The 22,888-nt window shown below is 44.0% G+C and overlaps 1 protein-coding gene across 4 annotated transcripts in view; it reads left to right on the forward strand.

Annotated features, from left to right (window-relative positions):
* KLHL3 (kelch like family member 3) overlaps positions 1 to 9,439 on the forward strand; it is a 64,482-nt gene extending 55,043 nt beyond the window's left edge. For all 4 annotated transcript variants that reach the window (XM_048861906.2, XM_048861905.2, XM_048861908.2 and 1 more), the window contains 4 exons: positions 3,148 to 3,276; positions 7,704 to 7,844; positions 8,046 to 8,189; positions 8,504 to 9,439. In XM_048861906.2, coding sequence (XP_048717863.1) covers positions 3,148 to 3,276; positions 7,704 to 7,844; positions 8,046 to 8,189; positions 8,504 to 8,532 — 443 coding nt within the window. In that variant the 3' untranslated portion in view covers positions 8,533 to 9,439. The remainder of the gene's footprint in view (positions 1 to 3,147; positions 3,277 to 7,703; positions 7,845 to 8,045; positions 8,190 to 8,503) is intronic.
* The last annotated feature ends 13,449 nt before the right edge of the window (positions 9,440 to 22,888 follow it).

Consider the following 22,888-nt stretch of genomic DNA (forward strand, 5'->3'; position numbering starts at 1 on the left):
CATGCCAGCACAGGGATGGGGTAGGGAAGGATAAGGGGCAGTTGCAATTGTTGAAACAGCCATCAGCATGAACATGTAAGTATGAAAGTCCTGAGGTCTGGTGCCAGATGGGTTGATTTCATTTTACCTTGCTTAGAATCCAGGGGAACAATCACTTTAGAATATGAATTTCTTTCCATTTTGTGGAACTTTGTGGCAGTGTTTTTATTATGTAGCCCTAATTGCAGCGGGTTGTAGCTGTCTCCCGTACAGTATGTAGTGATTGGTTGGTGGAGTTAGCCCCAGTATGTTACAAACTTGAGTTCCTGGGATTGCAAATGGGCTGGTTTGGCCAGTAAATGGGAATGGATTGGAAATTTTCTTTAAAAAAGGGAGGAGGAGAGGAACTGAAGTCCGTTTCTCTTTAAGGAGTGATAGAGCGGCTAAAATCTGCTTAACTGCTTGTGGAGTTTAATAATAATTTCCTTAATTATTGGCATATTCATATGCTTATGATGTGCTTAGTAAACAGTGATACCTATGAAAAGCCAAAATGGGTCATATTCAGTTCGAGTGCTTAACAGAGATTTAAGAAATGCTGTGGTGATTTTTCTTTTAAACAAGGCAAAACAAATGCACGTGTAGACCCGCTGGAGCAAAAATAGCCAAGTGTCTTGGAGCTGAACAGGTTTTAAATCAGCAGGAGCGAACAACAAATTTGATATACGGCTTAAGCCACGGTCCAGAGTTAAACAACACCCCCAGAGTTCTAGCCACAGAGACTGACTATGATGAAAATTGGCCTGGTGCCTACAGTTACTGACCATATCTAATAGTTGATGCAAACCAACAAACGTTACCTTGGTAGAGCATAGTCGGCACCAAAATGTTTCCTGCTTTGATTTGTTGACCTAAAACACCAGTGGAGTTGACATGATTGCACAAATAAGTGTATGAAATGTCTAAAGAGACAGTAACAGGGGAGTGCAATTACCCCTGTACGTATGGAAGTGTAAGAAACTGATCTTGCCAGTGAAGTGTGATGGGACTGACTTTGACTTCAGCCAATTTTCACCAGTAGGAAGAAAGGCAGCGTGTCGCCCAGGACCTGAGTGTAGGCAGGCTTATTAGTGTTCATATTAGGCGAGGTTCAGACTGGTGCATGGGCCCCCACCACACTTCAGTTGTGCTTAATTTGAGACTTAATTGGTACAAAGGGCTTTTCAGGGGCCCTCTGTAATGGGGTGAGCTCAATACCCTGTACTGTTGAGATTAAAACGAAGAGGAGAATCAAATGCTTTACATGGCAAATTGGAGAAAGTTGGCAAGGTTTATGGGAGGGTGTTGTTTTAAGTGAAATTAGACAGTATCTATTTATTGAAATGTACGGTACGCTAAACAAAAGGGCATGATCTCGCAAGCTCTCGGCACCTGTGGCACACTCTTAAAAATACCCATAAATCCCCAGACTCCAGCCGTTTCCCACAGATGATACTACCGAGCAGCAGGAGCAGCACTGAGAAAGATGTAATAATCCCCACTAACAGTCACTACCAGAGTCACCCTCTGGAAGGACATAGGTTTCCAGTGTTCCTTAGTATGAAACAGGATAGAAGGAACAAAAGACTGGTGCTGGTTCTGGTTCTTGTGAACCTCTCTCTGGCATGAGTTAGCAGTTACTCATGTGCATGGTCACATAGTCAGTGGAGCTGTGTGTGTAAGGGTTCATGGGCGGGCCCCCGCTGTGTGTGGTAACACTGTGTGAAGGAAATTAGCCTGCATCCTCTTGGAGTTGTAAAGCCATCAGGGAAAGAAGATGGTGGAAAAGACCAGACATCGTAAAAACAGACAGCAGGAGGGTCACAGAGCAAAGGGGTGAGCGACCCATTTAAGGTCATGTTGTACCCTCACAGAACGTAAGTACTGTAATCCCGTTCACCTCAGGACGGTTTTGGGCAAAGACCGAGGGTAGAATTTAAGTATTATTTTGTTGACAATGGTGCTCCGGGATACAGCCTCGTTAGATGCCCGTCATTTTTTTTTTTCCGTTCGTTTGTTGGGGATACCAATCGTACGCATGACTCCTGGCATGCATCAGCACAACAGGAACAAGATGATGCTATACACTCAGTCCAAAGAAGCAGACAGCCTTGGGCTGCAGTTACAACATCAGCTCGCTTTCGACTGGCCAGGATTCTTCAAAATAGGGATTTAGTGTTTAACTGTAGCCAATGCAGATGCCTGTTGCAGTGGAGTAAGTTATTCCACGTTTATCACTTTCATGGCATCTTAAATATTGCACTGTTTTCAAACCAGAAGGTGCTACTGAGGTGAATGTAATTTAACTCCTATGTAAGACCACTGTGAGGTAAATATTAGCTCCATTTTACTAAAGCAGAGAAATTGGAATGTTGTTCCCAAGGCAACATAATTGGCCAAATTCATGGCTGAGATTGTGTCCTAAATGGGTGACACTTCCACATAGTTCTGCCCCCTTTACAGTGCATGTTACGCTAACTTAGTCTCCCTCTGAATCAGTTAGATACATGCCCACTTACCAATATATAGCTTGCAGTATATTGTTTTTACGCATCACCTCTGCGTTTGGCTAAGTGAATATAAGGGCGTATACATCAGCATAATGCACGTAACAGACAAAATCTAGCAACTGAATGGGAGGATATAAGGATGTGTAAGGTTAAAGCAGGTGAAAGCCTGCTTTAAATGGACACCTTCTCCTGGGTGTATCAGCTGCAGCAGTTTAGAGTCCCTTACACCTCATAAACTGGGTGTGAGTGGGTCTGAGGGTCTGATTGTGTTTTCATACTACCTCTGAATCTGGTGCAGTGAATCACGTGGTAGAGCTGGATTAGAACTCTGGCCTTCCGGGATTCCAGCCTCCTGCGTTTTCCTGTGGAGACAGTGTTCGTGTTCGCCGCTTAAAAACGGGCACATCAATTGTAAATATGCTCTAACTTGTACAGTAGAGTGCCCCCTCCCCCCCACCTGGAAAGAGATACAGACTCACCCAGTGGCACCCCAATCTCAATTGGATTTTTCGGCACTATGGTAGTCTACAAATGATTGATAATAATGTACCCTATTGTGATGATCAGATATTAAATGCACCCATTTCTCTCTGATTAGTCTGTGCCGTGATTGTTGCAGGTAAGCTGTATGCTGTGGGAGGTTACGATGGAGCATCACGTCAGTGCCTTAGTACCGTAGAACAGTATAATCCAGCTACAAATGAATGGACCTACGTCGCTGATATGAGCACTCGGCGCAGCGGTGCAGGTATCGATTCTGAGACACCTATAAATAAATAAATAAATCCTTTCCCCACTTCTCGGAAGCATTTAATTCACACATGTCCGGCTTTTATCCCCTGTCACTGCATGGTGAGGAAGTGAAGAAGTTGCGTTGTTGGGCTGCCAGTTCTGAGGAGTGAAGCTTTTTTCGTGTGGGTCGTGATCACATGGAAGCTTCCAACTGCTCCCTTGACTGTGTTAATCTCCCCCAAAATTAAAATTAATCTCTGCTTTGGACAGTGACTCTGAGAAATGGCATCATGTCTATTGTCTCTGAGTAGCTTCCATATCAAACTTGCCTTGTCCGTGCGGTAAAAAGACAGCTTTTCTAATTGCCAGCCCTGCAAACTCACCCTGGGACCAGAAAGCCAAGCTCTGACACACCGTCACTTGCACCTTCCACCACTTCATTTCTTGTCCTGTGGGCTTCCTCTTGATTTCCATAGGTCACTGTAGATATAGTAGGTGTTTCATAGATCAAAATTCACCTGCAGCAAGTGACCTAAAAACCAAGTTAAAGCACTTTATTCCATCTTAACAAGTGCTCCATCTCGACCCAGTTTTTAATGAGTGGACAGGCCAGAGGATTGTAGAATAAGACAGGGAACAAGGGATTTGTGTTCCATTCTTGACTGCTACTGAAGCGTAGTGTGGCTATAGGCTACTCACAAAACTGATCAGTGCATTTTCCTAGTCTGTTGGAATGGGGATGATAATGCTGAACCTCCTTGTGTAAGTAATTTGTATCCGTGGATGAAAGATGCTATAGAAGTTTTATAATTATGGTGTAACACGTACAGTGGAAACTCACTTTTGCTGAATGTGAACATAGTGAAACTGTGTTTAAGAAGGTGAAGTTCCCACCCTGCTCCTACCACCAGAAACACACACTGACTAGGGCCCCAAATCAACCCTTTCCTCGAGGCTTGCCTTTATTACTAGCTGAAATAATAACGCATAAGCCTCAGTAAGAATTTTCTCCTTGACTGGCTGTAGCACTCTTCTCTGCAGGATCTCTCTCTGCCCCTGCCTCTAACTACCTCTGTCTCTGACATGCCAACCCTTTAACGCTCCCAGTTTGGGGCCCTCCTGATCTGACATCAGGGTGAGTCAGCAAAAGAGCTTTCCGTCTCTATGCAGGGCCATTGAACCTGCCTCACCCTGTCTTATAGGGAAATAGAATGAATATCCCACACTGTCAGTCCATGGCGATGTGCAATTGGCGTTCCTTGCGTATAGCAATTCTGGTTATAATGAATCTCTGCTTTTGGTGACGTTTCCTTATTAAACTGACTGTGCTGGGAGTCCTGCTTTACACATACTTCTAATGCGAAACACAGAGGAAGGAATATAGTCGCTCTAATATTCTGAACATGCTCTCAATTGCCTGCAAATGCTGCTGTTCATTTTCTTTTCCTCAACTGGGTATGAGGTGCAGCAAATTATGGCAGTTACCAAAACAGGCAGTGAATTTTCCTCTTTTCAGGGGAAAATGCCAGTAATGGAATTCACTACTTAGAGCAATAAAAAGTGACTATCAGTATAACACTATTGCAATAAATAAAACCACGGTCAGTGCCTCCAGCATCATTGGCTCAATGCTGCCATCTAGTGTTCTTTGGGAAACAAGTGCTCCTGTATACTGGATAAAAGAACAGGAGTACTTGTGGCACCTTAGAGACCAACAAATTTATTTTGAGCATAAGCTTTGTGTAGCTCTCGAAAGCTCATGCTCAAATAAATTTGTTAGTCTCTAAGGTGCCACAAGTCCTCCTTTTCTTTTTGCGAATACAGACTAACACGGCTGCTACTCTGAAACCTGTATACTGGATAGTTGCAGTTTAATTTTGATTGCTAGCTGCAGGCCCTGTACAGACTAAAAAATACATGTATTCTGGCAGTGCATCAGCAGGCCTCTTTCTGTGTACTAGGTCAACAGAAAAGAATCCCATTCGTTCCTGGAAAGGATGTCCTCTCTTTGGATCTGAGATACCCTGCATTGATGCAGATGGAATCCTACAGGCACTGCAGGTGGAGAGGCCGTTTTAGGCTGGATGGGACATTTCTAACTTTTTTTATTTTTCCTCTCCCAATCTAATAATCTAACTATTTTAACATTTGGCTGCACTTACTATTTAAAAAATGATTCCGAAAGTGTTGCAATTCCAGTGTGATATACCCAAGTGTAACACAAGTTTCCTGCCCATTTCCCACGGTCTCCCAATAATCACAGTATTAGCGCACACACACTGGGCCAAATCCAGAGTTACTCCACTGAACCTGGAATTTGGCCTAATATTGCTGATGGGCTTGTTTCTCCAGTGCGCAAAAGTTAAATACAGTATGTAATAGAGAGTTGCCACGGGCTGGGGCAGTTTTGTTTGGCTGCTGACATTCATCTGTGTTGCTTTCTTTTGACTCGGCTGGAGGTGGTCCAGACCATCCCAGGTGCGTAGTAGGGATTGGGGTATAAATGTGGCTGAGGCCCACTTGGCTAAAACTGAGGCCAGATAGGATAGAAATGATGTTGGTAAGTCAGGGACAGCACAGCATATCTGCCTTTTGTTACTCATGTTCACAGTCTGGTTAATTTCTCTCCTGCTGTTAGCTTTTTTCCATCAGTTACTGCAGCACATCCTAAATCTAATGCAATGACTAGTGTAGTCCCCTTGATGTCTATGGGATATGGATCAGGCACCTAACTGAGCAAGTTGTTGGGGTGAAACACAAGAAAAACCAGCAGGCCCATTGTTTAAGGCAGCATTTCCCAAATTTTTTGGGCCATGGAACACTTTTTAGCCTATTACGGAACACTTAGAATATTATTTTGTAGTTCTTTGGTTTTCAAATAAAAAATTGCTTTATTTATGCTCAGATATATTTTATTTTATAAAACAAAGCAAAAATACAAATTCAAAATAACTTGAACTAACAATTTCTAACTGGAAAGCGCGTATAAAGTAGTACAAAAATCAAGTGCAAGAGTCCAAATTAAATTCTAGATTCTTTCACGGAACACCTATTCACATCGTGCGGAACAGCAGTGTTCTGCGGAACACAGTTTGGGAAACGCTGGTGTAAGGTAAAGGGGGGGCTGCAGCTTAGTTGCATTGGAAACTGGCACTGGTGGAGGGGCACGTTACAGCCGTGCTCTAGGATCTGAGCTTGCTGCTGATTGGTGTTCAGTGGATTAAGACGGTGATGTTTTGGTCTGTGATACCATGGGACCGGCTTGCCTAAAGCTGCTCCTCTCCCCATGTCACTAGAGGCACTTGAGCAGGGGCCTGCTTGGCTTGAAAGAGAGGGGTTTGCTAGCAGGGAGCTCTCTGAGGCATTTGACTTCAGAACTCCTTCCCTTGCCCCAACAACCTGAATGTCTTGACCTCTAGGGCATGGAGGGTGGGCAGAGATGAGGGCTGGAGCCTGTGGATAGTGCTGTGGATAGTGCTTTTCGGATCCATCTTTGTTTTATTAACATTCTGGCTGGTTCATTTTGACTGGTCTTGATCCTGCTGCTGAGAGTAAGTTGCTGGATGTGCTAATTCACATGGATTGTCAAAGGCAGCTAAAACAGTGCCTCCCAGCCTCAGTCTGTGGCCACTGGTACAGTGCATATTGCTGGCTGATCACACGAGGCCGGTTCACCCGCTTCCCTTACAGGGTCAAGGCCCGAGGGCCTGTGAGCACAGTGGCAGACAAGGAGCCATCTTAGTTGTCTCTATTCAGGGCATGTTAAGGTAAAAAGAAAAGAGCCATGAGCTGCTATCAAGGACTGGAGCCACCAAATCACCAGCCAGGGCAGAGGCGGTGCTAGCCCATTGGGGGCCCTAAGCAAGAATATTTGTGGGGGGGGGGCCCTACACAACATGCTGGCTCTGGTTCAAGGGAGAAGAGAATGAAGCATCCAGGCAGTATGCACAGGAGGAAGAGGGAGAGAAGAGGTCTCAGTACCTGGGGCGAGGAAGAGGAAGAAGAGAACCAAGTACAGGAAGGTCTGTGCAAAGGAGGTGGAGGAGACCAGCAGGCAGAGCAGCTGGGGGAATAGAACAGCTGGGAGAGAGGGGAAGACATGAAGAGCAAAAAATAGACCATGTGATTAACCTGTATTTGAAAAAGGCAGAGGCACATGAGGGAGAGAGCTAAATATGCAGTAAATACCTGCCCACCGTCACTGCTCCTATACTGAACTGTTGTCGCTGCTATTGTGCTGTTCCACAATCACGAATGGGAAGGGAGGTGTCCAGGAGACAGACACCTTCTTGCTCTCTTTCTGAAGCGGTGGTCCACATTATGGACACGACTAACCTAGCACACTAGACAGGCCTATTAAGTTTGCGGTGCTAAGGATGTGAAAGGTAGAGTCAGTTTCACTGTCCCGTCCGGGTCTGGCTAATTCTGTTCTCTGCTTGGCAGGCGTCGGTGTTCTCAGTGGACAGCTATATGCTACTGGAGGGCACGATGGTCCCTTGGTGAGGAAGAGTGTGGAGGTTTATGATCCAGGAACAAATACCTGGAAACAAGTTGCAGACATGAACATGTGTAGAAGAAATGCAGGTAACCACTGTCTGTTTGTGTTCTGTCTGTATCTTCATTTCTTTCTTCGGTCATGTGGGTGCATTTAATGGTACTGTGCGAACACGGTTAAAATGCAAGGCTTTGGATGCAGGGGCTCCTGTAATGAAGAAAAGATGGAGGGTGGGGGGTGTAGTAGGATATAGTATCTAGAGTTTAACAGCGTGTCCATTTTATTTGTAGGTGTGTGTGCTGTGAATGGGCTACTCTATGTGGTTGGAGGAGATGATGGTTCTTGCAATTTGGCCTCTGTAGAGTATTATAATCCCATCACTGATAAATGGACGTTACTGCCAACCAATATGAGCACTGGAAGAAGTTATGCGGGTAAACAGTCGGGGGAAGAGGTGGGAACAGAACTCGGGATGTGCCAGCTCCCACATATGTGCCCAGCTGCCCCTATCAGGTCAAGGAGTGTGTATCCCTTAACCTGAGGACTGTGCCTCCTGGCCACTTGGTCTTTTCTTTTGATGCCCCTCAGGGCTTCCATTGGAGAGGCTTTCTTCACAGAATTGGGGACGCCAGCTTCCTTTGCACGCCCTGGCTGCTGGTCTTGGTCTTTGCAGCATGTGTGTGTTACAGCACAACCCAGCAGTTGCTCCAAAGCTTATGTGAGGTCTGTTTGTCCATTCTCTCAACAGGTGTGGCTGTGATTCATAAACCATTGTGACACCTACTCCAGCTAAAGCAAGGAGCAGCAGTGAAGTGAATCTCAATGGGTGTTCTTGAGGAGATGCCTGGCACCTGATCTAATCCATCTTATTGCTGTTGAACTCCTAGTGTGGCAAGTGCTGCATTAAGAACTTCCCCTTCTGTGGATAGTGCAGCAGTGTGCCAATCCCAAGGTGTTGCTTGTTGTCCTTGGTGCAATCAATTCTCTCTGAACAGGCGGTTTCCTGGGATAAACATTGTGCTTAAACTGATACTGGAGAGACTGAATTTCGTGTGTGAAACAAAATGCTACTGTAGGGCTTGTGAGTAAAAACAAATATACTGAATGTCTTCACTACTGATACTTTGTACACATCTTGAGTTAAGCTATTTACTCACTGCTCCTGGAATTTACTACTGACAGTGGAATCTTCTAACCACTGATCATCAGAAATATACTGGACCAGGGTGCTGGCTTGTGTTTGATACTGTCTCAGTAACATGTGTATATGTCACTGGACAACTGTATGTATCCCTAGCACACTTATGATGTGATTGGAGATGTACATTGTATGATTGTTTTGCTAGTCACATAGCTGCTTTTATATACAGGATAGGATGTGCTGGGCAGTGGCTTGCCCAGAGAAAGGTGAATACCCCACCACCCAAAGGTTGTTAATCCTACAGAAACATGCTGCTCTGGAGGGGCTTTTTGCTCCCATAAAACATGTACTGTTCGAACTAAAAAATCAAGGAAGAAAGTCATACCTCTGTCCTGCATTTCAAGGCCATTTTGGAACAGAGCATTTAAACATAAGGATGTGTCTTACTGAGTCATTAACACATCTTGCCTGTATCCAGCCAAATAATCTTCCACCACCCAAGAAGTGATTAAAGACCAAGATAAAATGCCTACAGTGTCTTAACGCTTCCAGAAGAGGGAAATCGTATTCTTCAGTGTCATTGTTCTCCTTTTTAAAGTGTTTTCTGTGTTAAATACTTTCTTCCATCCATACCAAGCAGCTAGCAGGAGCCTTTATAAGATCCTTCCAAAAAGGGATTTTAAAGAGTGAAAGCTGGGCTCTGTTGTGACTTTTAATAATCTCACTTGTACCAAATTCATGCTAGTTTGTTTTCCCTTTAAAAGGATGGAATCGGCTTGCAAATTGTGTGTGTGACTCCCAGCATACCCTGCTGCTGGGAGTCATGACACACTTCTGGGTATCTGCTGTAGTTAAAAGTAACACAAAAGGGTCCCGAAAGATGTTTGGGGGGCACAGGGGGCGAATAAAAGGTTTCCTCTGAGTTCCTCTCCCCACCCCCCGCACCTCATGTAACTTCGTGCATTTTACAGGACTTTTGGTAGGGTCAGTTTCACTGTTTTCCCTTATAGAGCCAGTCAGAGCTTTCCTATACGGGGAAATAGCCCTGCAGAATTACAGCAGTGGTATTATTCTGGCATAGCTATAGCGGTATAACTTCCAAAGTAGACTCAGAGACTTGGTCAGAAGGGACCATCAAGATCATCTGGTCTGATCTCTTGCAGGCCACAGAACCTTACAGAACGTTGCAGGCCACAGAACCTTACCCACCCACTCACTGTATTCCAGAATAAAAGTGATGTTTTCCAGTATAGCTTATAGAAAAAAGAACAGGAGTACTTGTGGCACCTTAGAGACTAACAAATTTATTAGAGCATAAGCTTTCGTGGGCTACAGCCCACTTCATGGGATGCATAGAATGGAACATGTAGTAAGAAGATATATATCTACATACAGATAAGTTGGAAGTTGCTGTACAAACTGTGAGAGGCTAATTAGGTAAGATGAGCTATTATCAGCAGGAGAAAAAAACACTTGTAGTGATAATCAAGATGGCCCATTTAGACAGTTGACAAGAAGGTCTGAGGATACTTAACTTAAGGAAATAGATTCAATATGTGTAATGACCCAGCCACTCCCAGTCTCTATTCAAACCCAAGTTAATGGTATCTAGTTTGCATATTAATTCAAGCTCAGCAGTTTCTCGTTGGAGTCTGCTTTTGAAGCTTTTCTGTTGCAAAATTGCCACCCTTAAATCTTTTACTGAGTGGCCAGAGAGGTTGAAGTGTTCTCCTATCGGTTTTTGAATGTTATGATTCCTGATGTCAGATTTGTGTCCATTTATTCTTTTGCGTAGAGACTGTCCAGTTTGGCCAATGTACATGGCAGAGGGGCATTGCTGGCACATGATGGCATATATCACATTGGTAGATGTGCAGGTGAACGAGCCTCTAATAGTGTGGCTGCTGTGATTAGGCCCTGTGACGGTGTCCCCTGAATAGATATGTGGACACAGTTGGCAACGGGCTTTGTTGCAAGGATAGGTTCCTGGGTTAGTAATTCTGTTGTGTGGTGTGTGGTTGCTGGAGAGTATTTGCTTCAGGTTGGGGGGCTGTCTGTAAGCGACAGACAGCTTCTTGTCAACTGTCTAAATGGGCCACCTGGATTATCACTACAAAAGTGTTTTTTTCTCCCGCTGATAATAGCTCATCTTAACTAATTAGCCTCTCACAGTTTGTATGGTGACTTTCCAACTTATCTGTATGTATATATGTATCTTCTTACTATATGTTCCATTCTATGCATCCCATGAAGTGGACTGTAGCCCACGAAAGCGCTTATGCTCTAATAAATTTGTTAGTCTCTAAGGTGCCACAAGTACTCCTGTTCTTTTTGCGGATACAGACTAACACAGCTGCTACTCTGAAACCTGTCAGTATAGCTTATGTTGCTTTGGAGGCAGTTTAAGCTATACTGAAGAAGTTATTTGCATTACAGTATTCACCTTGGGAGTTATACCACTACAGCTATGTCGGAATATTTATACCGCTATAATTCTGCCGGTCAGTTTTCCCATGTAGACAAGCCTTCAATATCTCCTTGCTCAAAAAGCTTTCAGTGTTTCCCTTGCTCTTAGAAACATCAACAGGGGAGTAGAAAAACCCTTTACAATTGTTTTTAAAGAATATAAAAATAAGTCATGATGTGCTGATTTTAAACGGAGATTGATCAGGAACTGGAATATTTTAAAATGCAGGGCTTGTCTACATGGAGATTTAGTGCATGGCAAACTGGGGTAGTACACTGCACTAGCTTGCCATGTGCTAACTGGCTGTGTCATCAAAGTGCACTAAGGAACTTCTAGTGCATGGGAGCAGGGTCCACATGGCCAGCTAGTGCACTGTAGATTTACACCCTGTCTTGTTGTGCACTAAGTCTCCATGTAGACGAGCCCAAGTAGACTTTAAAACTGCAAGTTGACAGTGTCCCTTTAACCTGGATGCCTGTGGCTCAGGGCCATTGACTTCAGTGGGAGCACTGCATAGGCATATGAGCGGTGCATTTGATCCTCTCTAGGGAATGTGAAGTAGCATTCACTCATTCTGTGTTGTAAAGCTAAGAGTCAACTGTTCACTGGAATGACAATACTGATAGTAGAGAGACAAGGTGGGTGAGGTAATACCATTTATTGGACCAACTTCTGTTTGTGAAAGAGACATGCTTTTGAGCCTCACTGAGCTCTTCAGGTCTGGGAAAGGTACTCGGAGTGTCAGAGCTATATGCAAAGTGGAACAGTTTGTTTAGCATCAGTAGTTAGCACATCTTCCCAACGGCTACAACTACACTGCATACGATATTGATATTGGGAGCTGGGGTGTTGTGGGTCAGGTGAGGGGGTTCTGGAAATAAGTCAAGAAAGCAGAGCGTCCCATAAACCCTCCTCCACCAGTCACTCCACGCCCTACAATCCATATATCTGAACAAAATCAATGAAATTAGTAAAAAAAAAAAAAAAATGACAGGCTTCAGAGTAACAACCATGTTAGTCTGTATTCGCAAAAAGAAAAGGAGTACTTGTGGCGCCTTAGAGACTAACCAATTTATTTGAGCATAAGCTTTCGTGAGCTACAGCTCACTTCATCGGATGCATACTGTGGAAAGTGTAGAAGATCTTTTTATATACACACAAAGCATGAAAAAATACCTCCTCCCACCCCACTCTCCTGCTGGTAATAGCTTATCTAAAGTGATCACTCTCCTTACAATGTGTATGATAATCAAGGTGGGCCATTTCCAGCACAAATCCAGGGTTTAACAAGAACGTCTGGGAGGTGGGGTAGGAAAAAACAAGGGAAAATAGGTTACCTTGCATAATGACTTAGCCACTCCCAGTCTCTATTCAAGCCTAAGTTAATTGTATCCAATTTGCAAATGAATTCCAATTCAACAGTTTCTCACTGGAGTCTGGATTTGAAGTTTTTTTGTTGTAATATAGCAACTTTCATGTCTGTAATCACGTGACCAAAGAGATTGAAGTGTTCTCCGACTGGTTTATGAATGTTATAATTCTTGACATCTGTTTTGTGTCCATTTATTCTTTTACGTAGAGACTGTCCAGTTTGACCAGTGTACATGGCAGAGGGGTATTGCTGGCACATGATGGCATATATCACATTGGTGGATGTGCAGGTGAACGAGCCTCTGATAGTGTGGCTGATGTTATTAGGCCCTGTGATGGTGTCCCCTGAATAGACATGAACAGACATGAAAGTTGCTGTATTACAACAAAAAAACTTCAAATCCAGACTCCAGCGAGAAACTGTTGAATTGGAATTCATTTGTAAATTGGATACAATTAATTTAGGCTTGAATAGAGACTGGGAGTGGCTAAGTCATTATGCAAGGTAACCTATTTCCCCTTGTTTTTTCCTACCCCCCCCCCCCCGACGTTCTTGTTAAACCCTGGATTTGTGCTGAAAATGGCCCACCTTGATTATCATACACATTGTAAGGAGAGTGATCACTTTAGATAAGCTATTACCAGCAGGAGAGTGGGGTGGGAGGAGGTATTTTTTCATGCTTTGTGTGTATATAAAAAGATCTTCTACACTTTCCACAGTATGCATCCGATGAAGAGAGCTGTAGCTCACGAAAGCTTATGCTCAAATAAATTGGTTAGTCTCTAAGGTGCCACAAGTACTCTCTTTTCTTTTTAGTAAAAAAAATAATGGTTCTTCCAGCTGATGCTTTACTGTTATGTGTTGGCTCTGTAACTTGCTCACCAGGAGTCTGATGTAAAGGCCGTTGAAGTTGATGGGAGTCTTCCCATGGACTTCAGCAGGCTTTGGCTCAGACTGTAGGAGGCATCCTCACCCCTAACAAATGAGATCCTGTCATATGTGTCCGAACCACCAGCGTTCATCCCTAAATAGCTACTCACCAGCTGTTACACTTCAGCTTTGGGTAGTCTGTCCAATACTACATAAGATGAAGTAATTTTTAAATTAACTCCATAGTCCATGGCAGTGCGTTTTTGAGTAGCTCTAGAACGTCTCACGTGAGGCTGTAATACACAAGATGAAAGGTTGAGCCTCTTTAACAACTGAAGGGGTGCACTCATCCTTTAGGACAGTGGGTTTTGGTGTCTTATTGCTATTCTAAAATGGCATTTACACATACACGTGGCCTAAGGAAAACCACTAGCCCCATGTGCATACTGGACATGGCTAGGACCCTGATAGTTGGTCAGGGATCACTAATTGTGTTTTAGTCTCCAAAGCTATTTCTTATCAATAGGAAATGATGCTTCTTTCCTTCCTTCTCTAACGTTGCAGCATTATGCAAGTCAAGTGACCTCGTTTTTCAGCTATGCAATATTAACATCTGTAACACATGCCAAGCCCCTTGTAATATCCCCTAAAAATGCTTTTGAAGTTGTCTTACTGGATATGTGGTCTAATGTTTGTATTAATTCTGAGCACCTGAGCCAGATTGTTTCAAATATTGCCTTTTTTTAGGACTGAAAAAATGTAGCTTTAGAGCTAACAAATTTTAATGTAAATATTTTTATAAGATAATTTTTAAGAATTTTTGGATTACTTTTTATTGTCGATGACGTTATGTTCCATTCTGTATTGAATTCTTACACTCTAATGCAGTTCTCGCCAGCCATGGTGTGGGTGTGAATTTGAACATTTTCTGCACAAGAAATTACAGTGTTGTAACTAAGGTGGAATAAATTCTCTTTGCTCTTGTGTTAATTCTAACACATTAAAAGGATTCTGCTGGGTTCAACTTTATGAATTTAAAATGATTTCATTACCTCAATTGCTAAGAACAACATAGTAGATTATTCGATTTTTTAAAAAAAAAAAAGACTTTTAAACGTCTAATTCAACGTTCTCCTTTTCTGCTGTCGATTTAATCTTTGCTGTTCGCTCAGCTTAGACAAGGAAACCAGGCTGACTCTGGTCAGTTTCATTTTCAGTCTCTCCCCTATGATCAGAATGCTGCAATTGGTTGGGCTGTAATGTAGGGAGATGTGTTTGAGCCCAAACCTAATTATGAAAGCAAACCAGATAACTGTAGGAGGTTTTGCAAGGCCCTTTTTATTACTTTCCAAGCTGAGCATTGATCCCTTTGTAGGGTCAGGGCCTTAGGCCTGATCTACACCTAAAACTTTTGTTGACCTAGCTGTGTTGCTCAGGGGTGTGAAAAATTCAGACCCCTGAGAAATGTAGTTAAACCATCCTAAGCCCTGATGTGTACACCGCCAAGTCAATGGAAGAATTCTTCCGTCAACTTAGCTACTGCCTCTCAAGGGGTTGGATTTACTACAGGGACGGAAAGCTTGTAGCTGTGCCACTGTAATGCTTGTAGTTTAAACGTACCCTTGGATTCCCTAGGGGTGGCTCGTTGGGGCCCCAGTGTGAGGAAGCCGTCTTTGAATCTAGGTTGTATACAGACAGACAAACAGCTTCTCCTGCAGACAAATGCCTGTCAAGATGTTTGCGCAGGACTGTACTTCTAAAACTTATGTGCAAATGCAAAGTCACTTCCCACATAACGGGTTGCCTCAAGTCTTTGGTTGTTTTTTAAAGTGAGTTTTGAATCAGCTCCACATTTTCCATTTGGGACCAATAGGTAATTTGGGGTGATCAAAGCCAATTTTCTGTTTGTTTATTTTATCTAGTTCCTTTTTCTATCTGGATTTGTAAAGCTCTGTAATTACCATAAAGACACTTGGCAACATTGCGTGGCAACGCAATGAAAGCTGACTACTGTTCTCTTGTTTGTGCTATTTGAAGACCGAGGGAAACCATTCAGCAATCTGTGGTGCCTTCTGATCAATTAGTAGCAATGGCTCAAGAGTGCTCTCCATTTGGTGGTTTTAAACTTTGGGGGGGATTCATATCTCATGTCAGGGCTGTTACACCATTGATTTTAACAAAATGGGATGGGCACATAAATAATGTCAGTGTTAGAATAATCTGTTGCTCCAAACTACAGTGCTTGGGAATATATTATGTATTATAGTGTGGAAGTAAGCTAAATGAATTCATTAATCTTTTCTGTTCTTATCTTTGGTTATGAGATTATAAATTATTTCATGTCCCTCTACAGTGGCAAAAAGGAAATGTTAAGGTTTAATTTGTATGTTTTAGGTGTAAAATAATTTTAAAATAATGGAAGAGCGTGAAAGAGTTTACCTGGATGCAGAGTTTTGTTTTTGTAAAACAGACTGTTGGGATAATGGCTGATGCTACGACACAGTCAATTGGTTGACTCCTTAAACCTGTCATTTTTTTTAATAGAATCATGGATTATCAGCATTGGAAGGGACCTCAGGAGGTCATCTAGTCCAACCCCAGCCCTCACAACCCTGGGTTTAGCAGGCCAATGCTCAAACCACTGAGCTATCCCTCCTGCCGTGTCAAGGACCAAATCTCTTGTGAAGTAATTCACTTGACATGTGTCTTGTCCAGTTTGGCAAACAACTCAAGAAATGATTTTCATAGAAATACTTCCAGCTTTAACAGGAAAATACATTATAGTTTCCAATACGCTTGCTTTAATTTGAATAAAAACTGACTAATGAAATTTCTCCTGGTGAGTTTGATTTGACATTGAGGCACAGTTGTCTTGAGGGATGTAGATATGTATATATTTAATGCAGCACAAACAGGCACTGATCTCGTAACTCGATCTGCACAAATGGACTCTTGCTCCACCTGGAGCCCCATTACAGGATCGGGGCCACCGTTTCATATAAAGAAACGAAATTGCTGTGGCAAGTGACAAGAGTCCTGGAAATCGAACAAAGACTCCCATAGAATTCCCCCTGCAGTTCACAGAATTTTTTTAAAAAAATCATTTTACAAACGTTTTTTCTATTACGTTTTACATGGTACATGTGGAAGTCTCCTCTGCTGAGAAATAATGAGGAAAAATTTGAAAACATGTAACAAGTTCTGAGTGATCTACCTGCTTCTTGCAGCACTGCTGCTCGGTCAGTGGTCACTGTAACAGATCTGAAGCCTCCGTGTCTCAAGGTGGTTGGAGTAGAGGTTGCTCTCAGACCCTCCATGGTTATGTCTGCTTACAACAGGGTGAGGGACATGCTCCTAGGGATACATGTGCAGAGCTGCAGGTAGGCCACAACCCCTTAGGAGGCCACAACCCCTTAGGAGAGCTGGCAATGCTGCGGGTGGTTCAACCGCATCAGGGGAAGGACCTCCTCCTTCGTAGGCTCCTGACTGCACTGGTCGTCCTCTCGCGCTGCGTGTGCTGGTACCACGGTTTGGCCTTGCAGGAAGTTCCTACAGCTGCACTGAGAGATCTTAACCAACCTGTTCAGGGCCAGTCTGTCTTATTTTCAGGCAGAGTTGGAGAATCATCCTAGAGGCACCAACAGTTGTTGTTCTGCCTCTACTGCCCCCTCTTGCCCTCCCATCATTTTCCTAATAAGAGAAAAATGTTCTTACTGTACTTGTAACACAACACTGGGGTCATGTGCCTGTCATGTGATCACGGTGAACATTATAGGGGTTGATTTCTCTAGGTCATGGTTTTGAAGTACGTAGACAGGGTTGTGTTGAATCTGTTCTTATTTTTTTTAATGCAATTTTCATGGGCTCTCTGTGGATGATACCTCTTCCCATCACCAGTTTCCTTTCCTCTTCCTTCAGGGCCCCAGATCTTGGTGACTGACCTTTCCACTGAGGAGGAATGGCTGGGATTTCTCTTTGAAACCTATTATTGGGGCACCTAGGCTGGCCAGAGGATTTTGTGCCGCATAAAGTGCTCAAGCTCAGTGTGCTACCTCTCTCTTACTGTACCTCTGCATCACACCTAGCTCCTGTTAGAGTGGGGTCAGACCATGAGCTAATACTGACCATCAACCCCTACAGCAGGTCCTTGCAAAAACTCTAGTGATCGAATCAAACACACAGTCATTTATTTTGAACTACGTGTTTTACACTGGACTGAGGATTAGACAGAAAAAACCCCCACCACTTAGTGCTTTATAGCCGTTTTCCATTAGAGAATTTGTGTTTAATATAATCCATTATGACTTTAATTTCTCCCTGATTGTTCCTAGGCATTCTCTTGTTAGCAACTGCTTTGGATATGCTTTGCTAGAACTAAGATACCTGTAAATATTGGATGCGTATGTTAATGCAGGACAGAAGTGTACCCAAGGACATCCACAAACTCCACCATGGTTTTCCGGTAAGGAACTGAGTGTTGTGATTCAACATAATTGAAACAGGTCCTTGGATACTGTGGTGTGCCATAGAGACCTTGGTACATAGACCGCATGGGCGCATATGTGCTGCCTGTTATCTTAATGCTTCTTGTGGGGCCGCAGTGCTGGAAATAGGCACTTCATTGACGTTCTCTAATTAACTCTTACAGTTTACTGTAGATTTGGCTGAGTAACTCTCTGCTGGAAGCCCTTGATGTACACTGCTGTCTAACCAGATGTACCAGTCTGTCCAGAATCACACCAGTCAGGCTACAAATGGTTTTCTGGAGGATGTTGATGCAACATTGCTCTGTGCCAGAGGATAGGAGTGAAGGTAGGATTTTTCGGGGGAGAAGGAGGTCCCTTCCAACTCTGATATTCTATGATTCTAGGACCCAATGCTGAGCTCCTTCCAGACTTTACTGAGGGCTAGTTTGAGGGAGTTTTGCCTGACAAAAGACTGATTAGACTCTAAATTAGGGTTTGACCCCCGGTACCAAATCCTTGGTGGCTCCAGTATTTGAAATATGATGCGACTAGTCAGGAGGGCTTGGGAGTATAAAAGTTATAGTGGGTCCTGTTTCTTTTCCTGCCAGAACAAATGTCCTTTTCCCTGTGGAAATGGGAGGGTGAGTAGAGAGAAGACACTGAGCACTTTAAAGCTGGAGGCAGTGTCCATGCATAGAGCAAGCAGTTGAGCGCAGGCAGTTATTCATTAATGATTTCTATTCCAATAGCACTGAGGAGCCCCAGTCATGGACCAGGACCCCCTTTTGCTAGGTGTTGTACAAACCTAGAAAAGATTTTCACTTAGTTTTGAAATCCATGGGGTGTGTCCCTACTTAAATCAAATTCCTCTGGTGGAGGTGTGTTTAAGATCCCTTTCTTCATCAGTTTAATACCCCTTTCTTTCTTCCTTCCTTTGAATAGCAAGGGACGGATCCTAGGAATTTAAGCACAGGCTTCGGTGACGCATGTAACTCTGGAGACCCTGTTCCAAGGTGAGTGGGAGCTGTTAGACACAAGGGGTGGTGAAGAACTGTGAGGGGCACAGCTGGGGCTTGTTTCCTGTACCCAGTCCTCTCTAATAATGCTACAGACTATGGCACATACCCCTGCTGGGAGCATTCAATTCCCATCTGAAATTGGAGTAAACTTTGTAGATCACCCAATAGGAGGTTCCAGCAATAGGGTGAATTGAACCTCACACGGCAGCTGGGATCTGAGGGATGAGCAACATGAATCTTCATAGGTAAAGCACCTGAGACTTAATGGCTGTTGCATGATACTGCTGCAGCCTGCATGTCGATTGTCAGCATGGATGGATTTGTGTGAGGTTTTCAATTTATACTTACACCACCAGAGGCCGCCACACTCCTAAACAGTGGGCAAAATATTCCAGACAGGAAAGCCATTTACAGGCAGAGCTGGGAGAGCCAGGCAATGTTCACGTTCCCAGATGAGTGGCTGCTCTGAGCACGTCATCCAGCTGAGATCAAAAGAAACTCCTCTGTGGCTTTTCTGTGTTTTTTGCTCTTCTCCCAGCGTGAATCATGCTTGAGCTGGGGGCATTTTTGGTTTTTCCTTTGACCTAATCAGGTCCTTGGAAATACAGAGCTGAGTCAGAGTTCCTTGCCTCCTTAGTGTTCTACTTCCCATCCCCTGGACTTTTTTTTTAATAGTAAGCTGACAAGAATTGTTCAGTATTTAGCATAGGCAATGCCCTGTCCATTCTGCATTTCCGTGTGCCCTATTGGATAAAGGATGCATCTTACTCTGATTCCTTTATTCAAGACACTGCTATTCAAAGGTTTTGGAGTTGTAACCATGTTCTTTCTCCTATTGCCGTGCTTTTGCAGTACTCAGTCGCCTATCTTTCTTACGTTTTGCACCAAGCTCCATTTTTACATTTTCTCCCTGTCTGTTGTTTTTAATGGTGATTTCAAAAGCCAGTGTAGACACAGAATCCAGGAACAAAAATGATTGTGGTTGTAAAGTCGGTCTTCACGTGTGAATCCCTGTGAAATCCAGGAGATTTCACAAGTGCTCCTTATCCCAGTGCACAGATGAGGATGTGGCCACATTGAGCTGTCTCCTACTGTTGCCCTGCCACTGGGTGCAGCTCCAGTGACAGTCGCAAGAACGGGAGCCCTTTAGCTTAGATAAGACCCTGGAGTTCTTAGCACCCTTTTCAGATGACTTGATGGTAAAATCACTGGTGCTGCTTCTACACCAGACCTCTCTCAATTGCTACCACTGCTGGAAAATTGTCCAAAAGAGTTTAGTGTAGACAAGGCTGCCCAGGCTGTACAGTAGGGAGATCCATGAGATGGGGCCAAGGAGGAAAAAAGCTGCCACTCCAGGCTGTGTTGGCGGCAGTCAGCACCATAGCAACAGTAGGGGCTAGGCTTCACCTCAGACTCACCTGCAGAACCCACTGGCCTCTCCTTCTGTGTGTTGGACGTCATCTTTTACAAAGAAATGATGAATTTTGAGTAAAGAATAACTGGGTTCCTTGCACTTGAGCTGGAGGAGGTGCTCAGACCTGTTAGTCACTTGGGGGGGTCTGGGGGCTCTTCAGATCATCCAGCTCTGCCTGTGACTTGCTTTAGTAGCTTGAAATATTTTGCTGCTTGTTGGGTGTGTGGTGGGCTGTAGTGGTCATTGCGTGTAATCCTTTGCCGTTCTGTGGTGCTTTCACCCACTGATGCGCAGGCGCCAAGAATGTCATGGAACGGGTAGCGAGGCACTGTGGCCTGTTGGCAGAGAGAGGCTCTCATTACGTGTCATGACACAAGCTTTGATTGCTCACTGACTGTTACAAAGAACCATGTAGGCTCACTCCCCAGTCTGGGCAGGAGGAGCTCAGCTGCAGAGAATAAGTTCAGTGTATTTGTAAAAACTCCTGTTTCTGTGTGGCTATGGAACATCTCCCCATTCTCACCAGGGACTATGCACAGATCTCCTGAAACACTACACTTGTAGCATAAAGGGAGAGTAAAAGATGCATGTGCAGAGGTAGGGAAGGAAAAGAAACTGCACCTTAAAGGGGAGAGTGAAAAGCCTCAAGTTCCAGCAGAGCCCTGTATGCTATTGGGGTTGAGTCATATGAAGTCAATGAGCAGACTCCCATTGCCAGACCCATAGCTAACTTTGAAAATCTCTGTCTAGTTGTCTAGTACTTTAAAAAAGTGACACTGAAAGAATGCTAAGGTTGTAAATTTCAGCACGTAGAAGTTAGGAAATGCCATAACTAAGGTGCCCCTGCCTCCTTTTCTGCCGAAGTTGGAAGATGTAGTGAAGAAGTCCAGGGATTGTAGGAAGAGAGGAGATCGTCTCCTGATTAAGGCAGTGGAATACTGTCGTGGAGAACTGGATTCTATCCTGGCCTGTGCCACAGACTTCCTGTGTGATGCTGGGCGAGTTATTTAACCACACTACTCACTGGATCACTAGCTGCATGTTCCTCATTTTCTGGGTGCCCCACTTGAAATCCTGGGTCTGATTTTCAGAAGTCACAGTTAGAATCATAGAATATCAGGGTTGGAAGGGACCTCAGGAGGTCATCTAGTCCAACCCCCTGCTCAAAGCAGGACCAATCCCCAATTAAATCATCCCAGCCAGGGCTTTGTCAAGCCTGACCTTAAAAACTTCTAAGGAAGGAGATTCTACCACCTCCCTAGGTAACGCATTCCAGTGTTTCACCACCCTCCTAGTGAAAAAGTTTTTCCTAATATTCAACCTAAACCTCCCCCACTGCAACTTGAGACCATTACTCCTTGTCCTGTCCTCTTCTACCACTGAGAATAGTCTAGAACCATCCTCTCTGGAACCACCTCTCAGGTAGTTGAAAGCCGCTATCAAATCCCCCCTCATTCTTCTCTTCTGCAGATTAAACAATCCCAATTCCCTCAGCCTCTCCTCATAAGTCATGTGTTCCAGACCCCTAATCATTTTTGTTGCCCTTCGCTGGACTCTCTCCAATTTATCCACATCCTTCTTGTAGTGTGGGGCCCAAAACTGGACACAGTACTCCAGATGAGGCCTCACCAATGTCGAATAGAGGGGGATGATCACATCCCTTGATCTGCTCGCTTTGTCCCTACTTATACATCCCAAAATGCCATTGGCCTTCTTGGCAACAAGGGCACACTGCTGACTCATATCCAGCTTCTCGTCCACTGTCACCCCTAAGTCCTTTTCCGCAGAACTGCTGCCTAGCCATTCGGTCCCTAGTCTGTAGCTGTGCATTGGGTTCTTCCGTCCTAAGTGCAGGACCCTGCACTTATCCTTATTGAACCTCATCAGATTTCTTTTGGCCCAATCCTCCAATTTGTCTAGGTCCCTCTGTATCCTATCCCTGCCCTCCAGCGTATCTACCACTCCTCCCAGTTTAGTATCATCTGCAAATTTGCTGAGAGTGCAATCCACACCATCCTCCAGATCATTTGTGAAGATATTGAACAAAACCGGCCCCAGGACCGACCCCTGGGGCACTCCACTTGACACCGGCTGCCAACTAGACATGGAGCCATTGATCACTACCCGTTGAGCCCAACAATCTAGCCATCTTTCTACCCACCTTATAGTGCATTCATCCAGCCCATACTTCCTTAACTTGCTGACAAGAATACTGTGGGAGACCGTGTCAAAAGCTTTGCTAAAGTCAAGAAACAATACATCCACTGCTTTCCCTTCATCTACAGAACCAGTAATCTCATCATAGAAGGCGATTAGATTAGTCAGGCATGACCTTCCCTTGGTGAATCCATGCTGACTGTTCCTGATCACTTTCCTCTCATGTA

Source organism: Caretta caretta, chromosome 8, assembly GCF_965140235.1.
Source record: "Caretta caretta isolate rCarCar2 chromosome 8, rCarCar1.hap1, whole genome shotgun sequence".
NCBI lineage: Eukaryota > Metazoa > Chordata > Testudines > Cheloniidae > Caretta > Caretta caretta.